At 34.0% G+C, this 14,496-nt stretch overlaps 2 protein-coding genes across 6 annotated transcripts in view; both read right to left on the reverse strand.

The window, feature by feature from the left end:
* Positions 1 to 1,742: 1,742 nt before the first annotated feature.
* hsd17b7 (hydroxysteroid (17-beta) dehydrogenase 7) lies at positions 1,743 to 10,384 on the reverse strand. Of its 3 annotated transcripts, none has more exons than XM_051113410.1 (9): positions 10,281 to 10,384; positions 9,702 to 9,905; positions 9,288 to 9,380; positions 6,715 to 6,829; positions 4,814 to 5,008; positions 4,593 to 4,697; positions 4,438 to 4,494; positions 3,227 to 3,325; positions 1,743 to 3,011 (listed from the first exon to the last, which is right to left on the reverse strand). In XM_051113410.1, exons 2-9 carry the CDS (start codon positions 9,827 to 9,829, stop codon positions 2,898 to 2,900), a joined length of 906 nt encoding a protein of 301 aa, XP_050969367.1. In that variant the 5' UTR covers positions 9,830 to 9,905; positions 10,281 to 10,384; the 3' UTR covers positions 1,743 to 2,897. The 3 variants fall into 3 exon arrangements, with proteins under 3 accessions (XP_050969367.1, XP_050969366.1, XP_050969368.1); XM_051113409.1 differs by having other exon boundaries at positions 10,210 to 10,361; XM_051113411.1 differs by lacking the exons at positions 1,743 to 3,011; positions 3,227 to 3,325; positions 4,438 to 4,494; ... (1 more) ...; positions 4,814 to 5,008; positions 6,715 to 6,829 and adding an exon at positions 8,759 to 8,845 and having other exon boundaries at positions 10,210 to 10,361.
* A 135-nt stretch (positions 10,385 to 10,519) lies between these two features.
* ddr2a (discoidin domain receptor tyrosine kinase 2a) overlaps positions 10,520 to 14,496 on the reverse strand; it is a 43,932-nt gene continuing 39,955 nt past the window's right edge. For all 3 annotated transcript variants that reach the window (XM_051113231.1, XM_051113232.1, XM_051113230.1), the window contains exons 16-17: positions 14,284 to 14,433; positions 10,520 to 12,682 (exon numbers count right to left, since the gene is read on the reverse strand). In XM_051113231.1, coding sequence (XP_050969188.1) covers positions 12,551 to 12,682; positions 14,284 to 14,433 — 282 coding nt within the window. In that variant the 3' untranslated portion in view covers positions 10,520 to 12,550. The remainder of the gene's footprint in view (positions 12,683 to 14,283; positions 14,434 to 14,496) is intronic.

Raw genomic sequence — 14,496 nt, forward strand, 5'->3', positions numbered from 1 at the left:
GTGTGAGGGAGGATATCAAAGTAAATATCACTTGTAGATGGAATAATTTATTGTGTGTCATTCAAGTTATTCAAAAATCTAAAAATGTTATCTAATTGTATTTACTTACCTCATCTATGAAATCACCCTTTTTCTTCCTGTAAAAGTGGGCGTGGCCATCTGTACATTTTATGGGTCTGGCTTCCGGTCTCATCCACTTCCAGCTATTTTTAGCTGCACAAAAAGCTCATTTTGCTGCTTGATATTGCAAACTGGTGTGTCTTAACACATTATTTTAATGTATTATCTTAATTATGAACACACTGGTTTGTAGTGCATACTGTTTTACCGTTTACTGCACTTCGATATTCTTCTCGTTATTTCCCTATGGCGGATTATGAACCGGACGTCTAACCCATTACCAGAAAACAGCTTACTTCCGCACTGAAAAATAAGGTGGATAATTAGCTGTACAAAACATCAAGGTGTGTCTTCCCATATTATTTTAATGTATTATCTTAATTATTAACACAGTGGTTAGTTGTGCAAACAGTTTAACTATTTACTGCACGTTGTTATTCTTATAGCGGATAATGAACCGGAAGTCTCACCCATAGGCTTACTTCTGCGTAAGGAAAAGGTGGCAAGCAAAACAAAAAAGCCAACTGATAGAATATACAGTAGGCTATATCTACCAAAAATATCCAGTCATTAGCACAGTACATTATTTGTGAGAACTGAGATTGTTAATGTTCATATTTCCTGATATTATCGTTAGTTTTCAAATTTGTGTTTTTAAAACAACTCATTTTCTCTTCTTCATTTTTTAGTAAATATATTGACAAAGTTTAATAGGGGAGTGTGAAACGCTCCTTTAACTGTCATAATGAAGGCAGAGGCAGTTGTGATGCTCAAGCGCACAGGTACAGAAGACTGAAGACGACTGTGATTCATGGACATTCAGCTCGACTTTGACTTGAGTTCACAATTTATGTACTTCAACCCGTTGTTCCGCGAGTGAAGATGCCGAATGTGGTGACGGAGGCGATGATCGAGTCTTATGCGCTCATGTTTTTGGTGATGTCAGCGTTTTTTGTGTACTTTTGTGGCATGGTCTGGGCATTCTGCAACCCTAAACTCAGCGGCTTCGCTGAAGAAACTGAGTGCGACGCGAGCAGTTTTTCACAAGCCCCTCTGCAACAAATCTTTGCGGATCCTGAAGATGTGGAAACGACTCAGCCGCCACACACACGGCATCTGACCAGACCCGAATGTCTGGATCAACCGACACAAAGTTACATCGCTTCATCCTATATTGTGGATTAATTTTGTTCAGCTCTAAAGACAACAGGACGCAATATGCTCCAGCTTCATTAGTTATATTCATAGTAATTTACCTGAATATCTATACGCGCACAGTAAGATCTCCGGCGTCAAGACAAAGGTAAGACTAACAAGTCAATCGTCGTATTAACTGGTTAAAAATCTTTAAACTTAAACTTATTTACAAAAAAACAAAGTCAAGTTGGTTCATGAATGTTTCTTTATTAACACAGGGAAGTGCATCTTTATGATCTTCGTCACCATGGCGACCCATCAATATCTGCAAACCTACATTGCCAACTCTCATCCAGAGAAATACAATCATTATTTTTTAATATGTACATTAATATAATGCTGTGTAGTTGAATAAATTGTTACAAGGCACGTCCTGTTACTTTGTTGCATTTGCTTTGTAGTTTGAGAGCTAACACAGAAAAAAATCTGTGCATCTGTGTCACATATGTTACTCTGGACCATAAAACCAGTCATAAAGGTCAACTGTGAGAAATTGAGATTCATACATCATCTGAAAACCGAATAAATAAGCTTTCCATTGATGTATATTTTGTTAGGATAGGACACAAATCTGGAATTTAAAAAAGTCTGGAATCTGAGGGTGCAAAAAAAAAAAAAACGTACAAAAAATTGAAAATTACCTTTAAACTTGTCCAGATGAAATTCTTAGCAATGCATATTACTTATCAAAAATTAAGTTTGGATATATTTATTGTAGGAAATTTACAAAATATCTTCATGGAACATGATCTTTACTTAATATCCTATTGATTTTTGCCATTAAAAAAAAAAATCTATAATTTTGACCCATTCAATGTATTTTTGGCTATTGCTACAAATATACCCATGCTACTTAGGACTGTTTTTGTAGTCCAGGGTCACGTATGTACTGTGAGTGTATTAGCTGAATGACAATTTTTAAGTTTTTATTTTTGTAGAAGGATGATCAGATCTGTAAAAGACTGTTAAAGTAAAGTTAAATTGAAATCTTAAAACAAACAATTAACAGTTTATACTTTTTAGTCGTACGCATACAGTTCCACACAAACTTTTATTCACTGGAAAGCACAGATTCAGTGTCCCTCTTCACAGCCCAGTTCTCTCAGCAGTGACACCATACTAGTTTTTCTTATTATTCAAAATATTTTGGAAGAAGCCCCTTTGGGGGCATGAAAAACAGCTAAAAATACATGACAGATTTGTGGTCCCATTTTCATCAGAGTCAGAGACTGCTGACCGTTCACAGTAATTACTATGGTAAACATCATTCACCTTGGAATGCACTGCAGCAAAACCAATATAAATTGCACAATAATTGTAAGTAGCTCAAACATTAGAGTATAGGGCTAGCAATGCCAAGGTTTGATTCCTTGAATGCAATGTAAGTCGCTTTAGATAATCTGCCAAATGCATAAAATCATATGTAAAGAACATGACCATAGCCATGCTAGATTATCATAATAATTTCATATAAAGTGTTTCTAAAGATCTTCAAGTAAAATAAATACTCATGACGTGTTTATCCATTCCTAAGGTGGAAATGTTATAAGGCGATAGAATGCATGAGTTTGTGTCCATATTTAGCTTTTTGCTTTGATATCTATATCCTCGTCTCTCAGTTTCTTCCGCACTGCATCTTCAAGTTCTAATAACTTGACATAGAGGGCCTCTGAAATGTTTTCATCAATATCCATCTGAAAACACAAAAACCAGTTCAATTATTAAGATCAACAGCTAAGAAACATTAAAGTCTGTGCATTCTTTTGCAGAATTAACCACAATCACAAAGCATATAAACCCTATAGACTATAATTTGCTATATAAAATGGGATTTTGTAAAGAATTGAAATTCTGAGACTAAAATAGGCATAAAATAGATAAGTGAGGGAACCTGATTGTCAGTTCTGACCTTGTGTGGCTGGGTGTAGTTGTTTCCAAGCCCAGAGGTCAAACTGTGGTATTTGGCCATCGGGTCCAGTGACTCAGGTTTCTGCATGAACAGCCAAAACTGTGTAATAAAAAACAAGGGACAAGGAGAAAGCAATGAGGCCTAGACAACTGTGAATAACTGAGTCATTTCTCCAACTGAAATGCAACACTAGGCTTCAAAAACAATTAGAATCAAAGTGGTTTCACATCTTGACTTCATTTTTCCATTCCTCGTAGTATGAAACATTTTCCGTTTCACTGTCATACAATTCAGTAGTGGTATGAAGTGATTCATTACATTTTAATAATTTTTATGGTTAAAGGATTAGTTCATTTCCAGAATAAAAAATTCCTGATAATTTATTCACCCCTGTGTCATCCAAGATGTTCATGTCTTTCTTTCTTCAGTCAAAAAGAAATTAATGTTTTTGAGGAAAACATTCCATATAGTGGACTTCAATGGGAGACAATGGGTTGAAGGTTCAAATTGCAGTTTCAAAGCATCTTCAAAGGGCTCTACACGATTCCCAGCTGGGGAATAAGGATCTTATCTTGTGAAAAGTTCAGTCATTTTCTAAAAAATATACACATTTTTATACTTTTTAACCACAAATGCTCTTCTCGCACTAGCTTTGCAAAGCACATGCACGTCTTCACACATTACGTAATCATGTTAGAAAAGTTAATGTGCGGTTCGTTCTTCATCTGTGTACTTCGGTTAAAAAAGGCAGGGTAGGGTGAAAAACTCCAACTTCAAAATCATCCGAAATCGTTGTTTTACTTTTTTTGTAAGGAGTGTTTGACTTACTTCGTTCGTTTGTAAACACTGGGTCGAGCTACTGCAAGATGAGCATTTGTGGTTAAAAAGTATATAAATGTTTTTTTGTTTTTAGAAAATTACCTATCTTTTTGCTAGATAAGACCCTTGTTCCTTGGCTGGGATCATGTTGAGCCCACTAAAGCTGCAATGAAACTGCAATTTGGACCTTCAACCTATTGAAGTCCACTATATGGAGAAAAATCCTGAAATGTTTCCCTCAAAAACCTTAATTTCTTTTCGATTCAAGAAAGAAAGACATGAGAATCTTGGATGACATGGAGGTAAATTCTCAGTAAAGTTTTATTCTGAAAGCGAACTTTTCTTTTAAACTTAATAAAGTTATAAAGGTTGGTTGTGGGGATGGTACTTACCAAAGCCTCTGCTCCATTGTAAGGTGATAGGGTGAAAGTGTTGGTGAATATCCTTATCTGATGACATATGACAGTACATTAACACAGTGTAAAATTTGTGTGACTTTCCTGTTATTGTGTTGATAAATAAAAAGTAAAGTAAACTGAGCACCTACAAGCCACATTATTGGCATGATAATAGTCCAGAAGAATGATGGTAGAATGCCATAGGTGAGGTTAGTCATGACTAGACCAGGACAGATCACTGTTGAGTACAAACCCTGTGAACAGATCACTAGTATTCATTACTAATGCACAACTATGATAATCATAAACAATTACGGTATAAAACATATCATGTAATAAACCATTTTCTGTAGGGGAACCATGAACTTACCTGGTTGTTGTAGTGTCGGTTTAGGGCTAAGCTAAGTAGATCAGATGCATATTTGGAGGAGCTGTAGGGCTCACGGCCTTTCTGATGCTGTATGTCATCTAGACTAAAAGCGGATCGCCGGGCATTACTGGAGGATGTCCAGATCACTAGAGAATTGTGGTCCATCTGACACAATAAGGGCTCCAGTTCCTTCACCTGTGACAGAAACAAAAGATGCAGTTAGATCAGGGATTGTACTGCTTAAAGGAGAAGTCCACTTCCAAAACAAAGATTTACATAATATACTCACCCCCTTGTCATCTAAGATGTTCATGTCTTTCTTTCTTCGGTCGTAAAGAAATTGTGTTTTTTGAGGAAAACATTTCATTTTCTCCATATAATGGACTGCTATGGTGCCTTGAGTTTGAACTTCAAAAATACAGTTTAAATGCGGCTTCAAACGATCCCAAATGCAGTTGTAAAAGATCCCAGCTGAGGAAGAAGGGTCTTATCTAGCGAATTATTTATTTTCATTTTAAAAAAATTGGAATCGTTTGAAGCCGCATTTAAACTGCATTTTTCAGGGAGTTTAAACTCGGGGCACCGTATCAGTCCATTATATGGAGAAAAATCCTGAAATGTTTAACCTAAAAAAACATCATTTCTTTGCGACTTAAGAAAGAAAGACATGAACATCTTGGATGACAAGGGGGGTGAGTACATTATCTGTAAATTGTTGTTCTGGAAGTGGACTTCTCCTTTGAAGTGCTAAACAGAATTACAAAAACATTGTTTTCATCTTCCACTGTTTGGCCACACTGTAAATCCTGTCCTAATCTTTCACCATTAGTTGAGACATAAACAAGAACCATTCATAAATAATAATAAAAAAAACTACCATTCAAAATGTTGGGATTGATAAGATTTTTTATGTTTTTGAAAGAAGTCTCTTATGCTCACCAAGGCTGCATTTATTTAATAAAAAATTACATTTATATTAACGTAATTTAAAATGTAATTTTAATAGCAATGTAATATCTATTTAATTAAAACTAGCTAAAAACATGCTAAAACGCATTATTTTTTTCCCAAAATAATATATTATTATAATATATTATTATATTATACTGTATTTTATTTTAATTTTATATATGTGTGTGTGTATATTTACCAAAAAAATTGAAAAAAAATGTTTTTTTGGAAAATACACACACACACACGCACACACGCACATATAAAATTATATATATAGAATTTTAGTATGTGGGGTTGAGAGAAACAGAGGGCAACCTGACTAGAAATACAAGCCTGTTCCTCCTCTCTCGGTGCCGTCCCAGCAGAAAATCGATATGTCTTGTCTGGCCTTCGAGGACATGGAGTGTCATATCTACTGCAACTTTAATGCCTGAGCCACTTGAGCCACAAAAACAAGACTGTATAAAGAAGCACGAGGAAAGAATGCTGCTGCCCGTCTTCCAGCACTGATGACCAGATGCCTTAGTGCAAATGAATGAGCTTCTCCAATTAGCAGACAGCAACACTTTACAAAGAAGCACAGGGCTGCAATTTGAGGACTCAAAATAACTTAAGCACTAGAGACTTACGGATGAATTATTGATCGGGACAGCTGCCAGGAGAACAAGTTGTTGACATCAGTGAAATGAATCCTGTGGCATTTATGCGTGAAATATTGTTGTGGGGGAACTTTTTGAGGAAGACGATTTGTTACATCATGGAAATGCAACATGGAAACTATGTTACAGAAATACTGTAAAAATGTGAAATGTTCTACCACAGCCATGCTAAAAAAAAAAACACTAATGGTGAAAAAAACACTACTTTTGTCTATATTTTTTATTAAGTTTTGTTTATTTTTTATGTGTGGTCATAGAAACACACTCATTTCTAATCCATCAACTTACCAGAAGGAAATGACCAAAAAGATTAGTGGCAAACACCTCCTGCAAACCACTGGGTGTGACCTTATCTTCTTGGGTCAGAAGACCCTCCCCCGTGGCAAACATGTGAACCACATTACTGATAGAAAAACATATAACAATGGATTATTATCAAATCAGTATATAGCAGGGTCTGAAAATAACAAGGGCTTGTAGGCCACAAAAATGAACAAAAATGCCCCATAAATTCAAGAAAAGGGGGTAAAAAATGCCCCAGCTCAATTAAAAAAATGTATTACATCTGTCATGATTAAAATGCAGTGTGAAAATGAAGGAAAAGGGCCAATTCGACAAATTACATTTAGATTCGCTCTCACTGCATCAGAGTGCTTTTACACTCTGTTTTGTCCAGCGTTGAGCTTTACAACCAATCAAACGCATTCCTGTTGAATTTAGGAATGCACTGGCCATTGGATTATAATAGGACTTTTTGCATAACGTGCGCTAGACTAGATCAATGTCATGGATTGGCATGTCTGTGAAGCAAGAAGGTGACATGTTCAAAATGCAAATATAAAACAAAAATGTTCTTATATTGTTTTCTATATTGATATTAATAATCATTATTACAATCTAAAGAGCAATAATCTACACTAATGATTTTTGTCACAGTATTGCAGCCCTATGAGCTCCTGTTTTTTATAATTTAGATTAGACAATTTTAAACAGTCTATTGTTATTAACACCAGTTTACAATATTAATTAAAGTAACTGGGTAAATTTAAGTACTTGGCATTAATCAATCAATTCCAAAAATCAATTCCAGGGGCCAAATATTTGCCTCTTAATGAAAAAAAAAAATTTCTTACCCTGGTATATGCTATACTACACTTTATATATATATATATATATATATATATATATATTACAAACTTGCAAAAATGCATGCTATAAAAAAGTATAATATTGAATCACTGGTTGATGCATGATGGATGCATTACATTAACCAAAAATTGCTTACAATCTAGTTATGAATTTTACATGCATAAACGAAATTTGCATAGTATGCAGAGTTTGTATACTGTATTGTATTATTATGTTGAAGTGTAATACATAAAATGACGGTAATATCTACAGTAATATTTACAGTTGAGGAATGTAATGTTGGGGCACAAACTTGCTTTACAGAATATATTTAAAAACTATAAACTACTGTTCAAAGGTTTTGGGACCGTAAGAATTTTTAATATGTTTTATCGGAAAGTCCCCCTGCAGTCAAAATTTTTATCCCTTAAAACTGATCTTTGATCTTCAAAATGATATATTCAAATGTTTTTTTCTTGGAAAATAAATGTATCATGCCGTAAAACAGCTTGAATGTAACTCTTCTCCCCCTGCCTCATTTACTATATGTGACCCTGGACCACAAAACCAGTCTTAAGTCGCTGGGGTATATTTGTAGCAATAGCCAAAAATACATTGTATGGGTCAAAATGATAGATTTTTCTTTTATGCCAAAAATCATTAGGAAATTAAGTAAAGATCATGTTCCATGAAGATATTTTGTAAATTTCCTACTGTAAATATATCAAAACTTAATTTTTGATTAGTAATATGCATTGCAAAGAACTTAATTTGGAAAACTTTAAAGGCCATTTTCTCAATATTTTGAATTTTTTGCACCCTCAGATTCCATATACTGAAATAGTTGTATCTCGGCCAAATACTGTCCTATCATAACAAACCATACATCGATGGAAAGCTTGTTTATTCAGCTTTTAGATGATGTATAAAGCTCAATTTTGAAAAATCGACACTTATGACTGGTTTTGTGGTCCAGGGTCACATATGTGGAATCATGAATATGCAAATTAGCCCCGCCCCTACGCAGTCACACCAGCCAGAGCCCCCTGAACCACTAACAGAACTGTAGTAAACACGGTATAATGGCGAAACACGGATAATGACTGATAAAACTATGTTTTTACTAGCGGACAACAACAGTAGATACTGTAACATCTGTTAAAGTTACTTACTTGACGATGTTGTGCCCTCATAATGCCTTGAAGACTCAAAAACCGCATTTGGGAAACTACAGTTTTAAGGATTAAATACTCAGCAATGGTGTTGATTCATGGACTGGCACATGGTTTGTCTAAACAACATAAAAATTGTAATTTTCACTACAGGGGGACTTATAAGTATTTTCTTATGACCACCATGCATCATATTGTGATATATTATTACAATTGAAAAAAATAATGTGTTCTATTTCAGTATATTTTAAAATGTAATTTATTTCTGTGATGGCGAAGCTGAATTTACTCCGGTCTTCAGTGTCACATGATCCTTCAGAAATCATTCTAATATGCTGATTTATGCTCAAGAAACATTTATTATTATTAAGTTTGAAAACAGTTGTGTTAGGAAATTTTTATAGGATTATTTTATTTAAAATAAATAATAACATATAAATGTAGCTGTCACTTCTAATTAATTGAATCCATCCTTGTGAATAAAATGATTTGTTTCTTTAAAAAGAATCTTTAGAGATCCAAAAGTGTAGATGGCAGTGTATATAAAAATAAATGCTGTACCTAGAAAACAGGCCTTTATAAAAAGCTTTGTGATCTACCCTGGGATTGGGCATGATTCCAGCATTCAGATACAGATAATCCAATCTGTTATACCTGTATAAAAAAGAAGATTTAAGTTAAAAAGTTTATTGTTATATTACATAACATTTATTTCAGACGTGGGGCTTCAAATGCCCTCCTAAGTGACACCGAATCTGTTCTTGTTCATGCTTACTAATTGCGATGTACTAAATTTTCATGCACAAATGAAATTTCAGAATTACAGTGCAATGCACTGTGAACAACAACTTAAATTTTAGTTGTACCTAACATAAAACTATGACTTCAAAAGACTTAGTGGATGAATTAAAAGCATAAAGTCCATCAAAATGTTAGTGTATTTTAGTAAACTGGCCAGGAACTGGGATGTCTTACTTCTGCTTGAATTCTTCAGCAGCCCTGAGCACAGAGCGCATGTTGCCCACATCTAAGTGCAGCAGAGTAACTTGAGCTTGAGGGTGAGACACTAGAAGAGCCTGTCGGGCAGCCTCAGCTCTCTGCATATTCCTGCAGGCCAGACAGAGCTGCAGATGGGCATCCTGGCTTAGTAGACGCTCACACAGGGCAAGACCAATACCACTGAGCACAATAAATACACATGCATGTAAACAGGGTTATATGGAGTGAGCATACACATGCAGAGACATTATGCAACATGTTTTCTCAACCACTGAGAATGCATATGCAGAATAATAAACTATATAAACCAACTAATCCTAGTTTCTTTCTTTCTAAATAATAAAAAGATGACTTTTATTATTTAAAACACAAATATTGTTGAAAAATAACCTAAAAGTTGTCACCACGATGATAACATAATGACGTTTAAAACAGTGATACCTGACTATGAAACTATAAGAAAACAATTAGAAAATCTCGTTACCTGTTTGCCCCGGTTATCAACACTACTTTCTTCATCATAGCTTTACATTCATATAATAAATGATATGCTACCTGTGACACTGTAGTTTCCTACTGCAACCGTTTCTAACGTGGTATTTTCACCAGTGTCTGTGTGAGTCTGTGGAGTTTAGACAGCCGCCATGGTGTGATTGGAGGTCACACTTCTATCGGCCAATCAGCTGTTTCCTTTCTGTGACGTGACATCTACTCCGACCAATCCAGATTTAGCAAAAGTCAGCCCAGGCTAACCAATCGTCGGAAAACAAAGTAATGCGATAGCAGACTAGAAATTTAATTTTAAAATCAGATTTATTTGACAACCAATGTACGACATTAACGATTTAAAAAGAATTAATGAATTAATAAAACGAACGTTTTGATACATTTTTAACTGTACACAAATGTTAAACTCACTTATGTATACAGACAAATACATATTTTGCTACTGTGAAATTATAAAATGCCTAGACAAGTTTAAAGGTTCATCAATTTATTATCTTATGTACAGTTTCCTAACATATACAATAGGTTGTTAAAGGAAAAAAAATGACTGCTAATTAAAACACAGCACAAAGCTTAGATCAGAAAGAATGAGCATCACTTTAAAGAGAATTTTTGCTATGAATAAAAAGAAAAAAATCCAGTTTTTCCATGCACTGTGATAAGATATTTTTTAAAATAGAGAATGTGAAAAACGTCCATTTCCTCTCACAAAGATGTTTTATAAAGTGGAATGTTTTTGTAAACAAACTCAAAGCCTCAGAAAAGGCTGATCCTGTTTCATATAGTTATGGTTTGATGGAGGAATATTTAATAGATAGAAAACCAGCTGATAAAACACTGAAACAGTGCAGAATTAAAGCATATCTATAATGCAACTTAATCAGTCATGTCAAGAATAGCTAAATTAATCTATACATATAGAAAAAAGACTTTCAAACCCACAACCAAAACACATCTTATAGACTGGCAGATATCTTAACCAACCCCAAAAGGTGCACACATTTTCAAAAATATGGTCATATGTAATGACCTTACAAATTTACAAGTATACAAGTTAATTACAAAACAGATTTCCGAGCGTCCCATTTGCAGCACTTTTCACATGCCAAAACTTATCACAACTTACTGTAAACCTTCATAGTGCATCTGTTCAATACAAATCCAGTATTTACCCCACACTTTGACAGTTCAGCACCACCTAGAATATACTCTGACTTAAAAGTAAGACAAACAGCTTTAAAATAAGCTTATTTTAACATTTTCTACAGATAAACAAAATCAGCTGGTGATAATAAATGTACTTACTACCCCATTCAGCCTAATTTGAGATTAGATGAAAACATAGGACAAATGCAATGAAAATGTGAAAATAGCATTAAGTAATATAATTATATCTGATTCCATCCAACTTCATGCAAATATTGCTTCTTGATGCAAAAGTTGTTTTAAGCAAAGAAAAAAATAAAAGAGCACAAATGAAATGGACTTAAATAATAACCATTATCACCATAACAAGATTCTTTAAACAATATAACAAGAAAAGCAAATCACTTACATAATGCAGTATGCTTAAATATAAACACAATATATAGGTAGTTGCAGAATAACACAAATATATATTTTTACATCTACAATTTTGCTGGTTTTGGATTTAAAATTCTGTGACAACCAAACATGTGATAACCAGATAAACCAGCTTTCTGTTAGTCCACTTGATTGAATGTGGTCTTTGTAGTTTACTACAAAGTAAAAATAAAATAAGTAAAATAACAAAATACTTTAGCATTTTCGATAAATGAGATGAAAATATACACAAACGTCAAGAGACATCAAGATAAAACCAAAGGTGAATCTGAATGTCAATTATTGATTCTTATTTACATTCAAGCTGTCTTCGGCCTCAAAATACTGAAAACAACATTAAATTGGAAATAATAAAAGATGCATTAGTAGCCAATACCTTGTTTTTTTTTTTTGGCATTTCCTCTTTCTATTCAGAAATACACACAGTGTGTAAAATTCAATTCTTCTGTGTTAAAGGTGCCTAAATGCATTGCTACATTTTCTTTGGCCTAGTGCTGCCCAGGTATTGCATGCCAGCCAAAGGCACTTAGTTAGGGGATGTAGTTCATTCATAGAATATATTATCAGTTTGCCTTTGCACACTCACAGTGAAAATCGCTACAGAAAAATGACAGATTCTCATCTCACTTATATATGGGAAAATATAAGTGCATGTTGTGGTGTGTAGTTGACTGGAGTCCTGTGGGCGCACTGAAACGTCTCTGGAAATGCCAAGGTTGGCACATAAGTGGACACTATGGCTTGCATTCCAATAATGTATGATGAATCTCCTGGAAGGATGGACGCTCTTTGGTGTTCCTGTTCCAGCAGCTCAACATGAGCTTGTAGACAGGGTCAGGACACATTGGCGGCTGGGGCAGGTATATCTGAGAAAAAGAATATACTATTAGATGTGGTACACTCTTAACGGTTCTTAAAGGTTCTGTGAAAGGGGGTGTTTGTAGTGAAGCAATAAAATAAACACTTTGGTAGGTAAGTACAAAACAGCAATAAATTTATTACAAGTAGTACAATTAATGACAGATACTATTTGTACTTGTAGTTATTTGCAAGTCTCAGTGTGCAAATAATCACTACACGTAGTCATGACAACAGAAACATCAATTTATTTTTCTTTTTTAAAATCTTGTGTGTGCAGCTAATTTTGAACAAACTACAATTAATGAAAGATACTATTTATACTTGTAGTTATTTGCTCCTCAGTGTGCAAATAATCACTACAAGTAGTCATGACAACAGTAAAATCATGTTTTTTATTTTTTTAAATGTTGTGTGTGCAGCTAATTTTAAACAAACTACAATTAATGATAGATACTATTTATACTTGTAGTTATTGGCACCTCAGTGTGCACGTAATCACTACAAGTAGTCATGACAATAGAAAAATCCCCCCTTTTTTAATTTTGTGTATGTGCAGCTAATTTTGAATGAATAGTACAATTATTGATGGATACTATTTATACTTGTAGTTATTTACACATCCGTGTGCAAATAATCACAAGTAGTGATTTTGAATGAATAGTACAAATTGATGGAAACATCCGTGTGCAAATAATCACAAGTAGTGATGACAACAGAAACGTATTTTTTTTCTTTTTCTTTTTTTTTTTTTTAAATTTTGTGTATTTGCAGCTAGTTTTGAATTAAAAGTACAATTAATGACAAATACTATTCATACTTGTAGTTATTTGCACCTCACTGTGCAAAAATTACTACAAGTAGGCACGACAACAGAAACATTATTTTTTTCTTTTTCTAAAATTTTGTGTGTGCAGCTAATTTTGAACTAATAGTACAATTTATGATAGATACGATTTATACTTGTAGTTATTTATACATCAGTGTGCAAATACTCACAAGTAGTCTTAACAACAGAAACAACAATTTTTTTTTCGTTTTTAAATTTGTGTATGTGTGGCTAATTTTGAAAGAATAATACCATTAATTATAGACACTATATACTATTATACTTGTAGTTATTTGCACCTCATTGTGCAAATAATAATTACAAGTAATCATGACAACAGAAAAATCTTTTTTTTGTGTGTGTGTATGTATTTTGATCGTAACAATATATGGGCCAAACAAACCCCTAACACATTGGAAACTGCACACGCACACACACACACAAAATTACTATTAAAAAATGTAATTATTAGAATGTTTTTCATTTGTATTTCATAGTGTTGATTTTCGGCAAATCACAGAAAAATCACACAAAAATATCGACACAAAAGTTTTTGAACACTACAGGAGGGTTAAAATAACTTTTCTCAGTGTGAAGAGCATTTTATAAAACCAAACTACCTTTTTTAACTATGAAGAACGTTTTTTTGGATTTTTAAGGATTTTTAGTGGAACCATAGATGTCAATACAGAACCTTAATGAATAAATGTATGGATAAATAAGATCAGTTAAATCAGATCTCATTCACCTCTCCACAAAAGCAGATAAGCATACTTGTACCTGTCTCCTCTGATCCCGAAAGAACTCTCCTGTGTTTTCAATGACCTGCTCATCTGACAGCTGTGAGTAAGGCTGCTCTTTGCAGAAGGTAAGCATCTCCCAAAGGGTTACGCCAAAAGCCCACACATCACTAGATGTGGTGAATTTCCCCTGTAAGGACAAAAATCATCCTGTTTTAGACCTTCATGGACACAGAATCTCTCTTTACCTACA

This window comes from Labeo rohita, chromosome 6 (genome assembly GCF_022985175.1).
Source record: "Labeo rohita strain BAU-BD-2019 chromosome 6, IGBB_LRoh.1.0, whole genome shotgun sequence".
Lineage (NCBI taxonomy): Eukaryota > Metazoa > Chordata > Actinopteri > Cypriniformes > Cyprinidae > Labeo > Labeo rohita.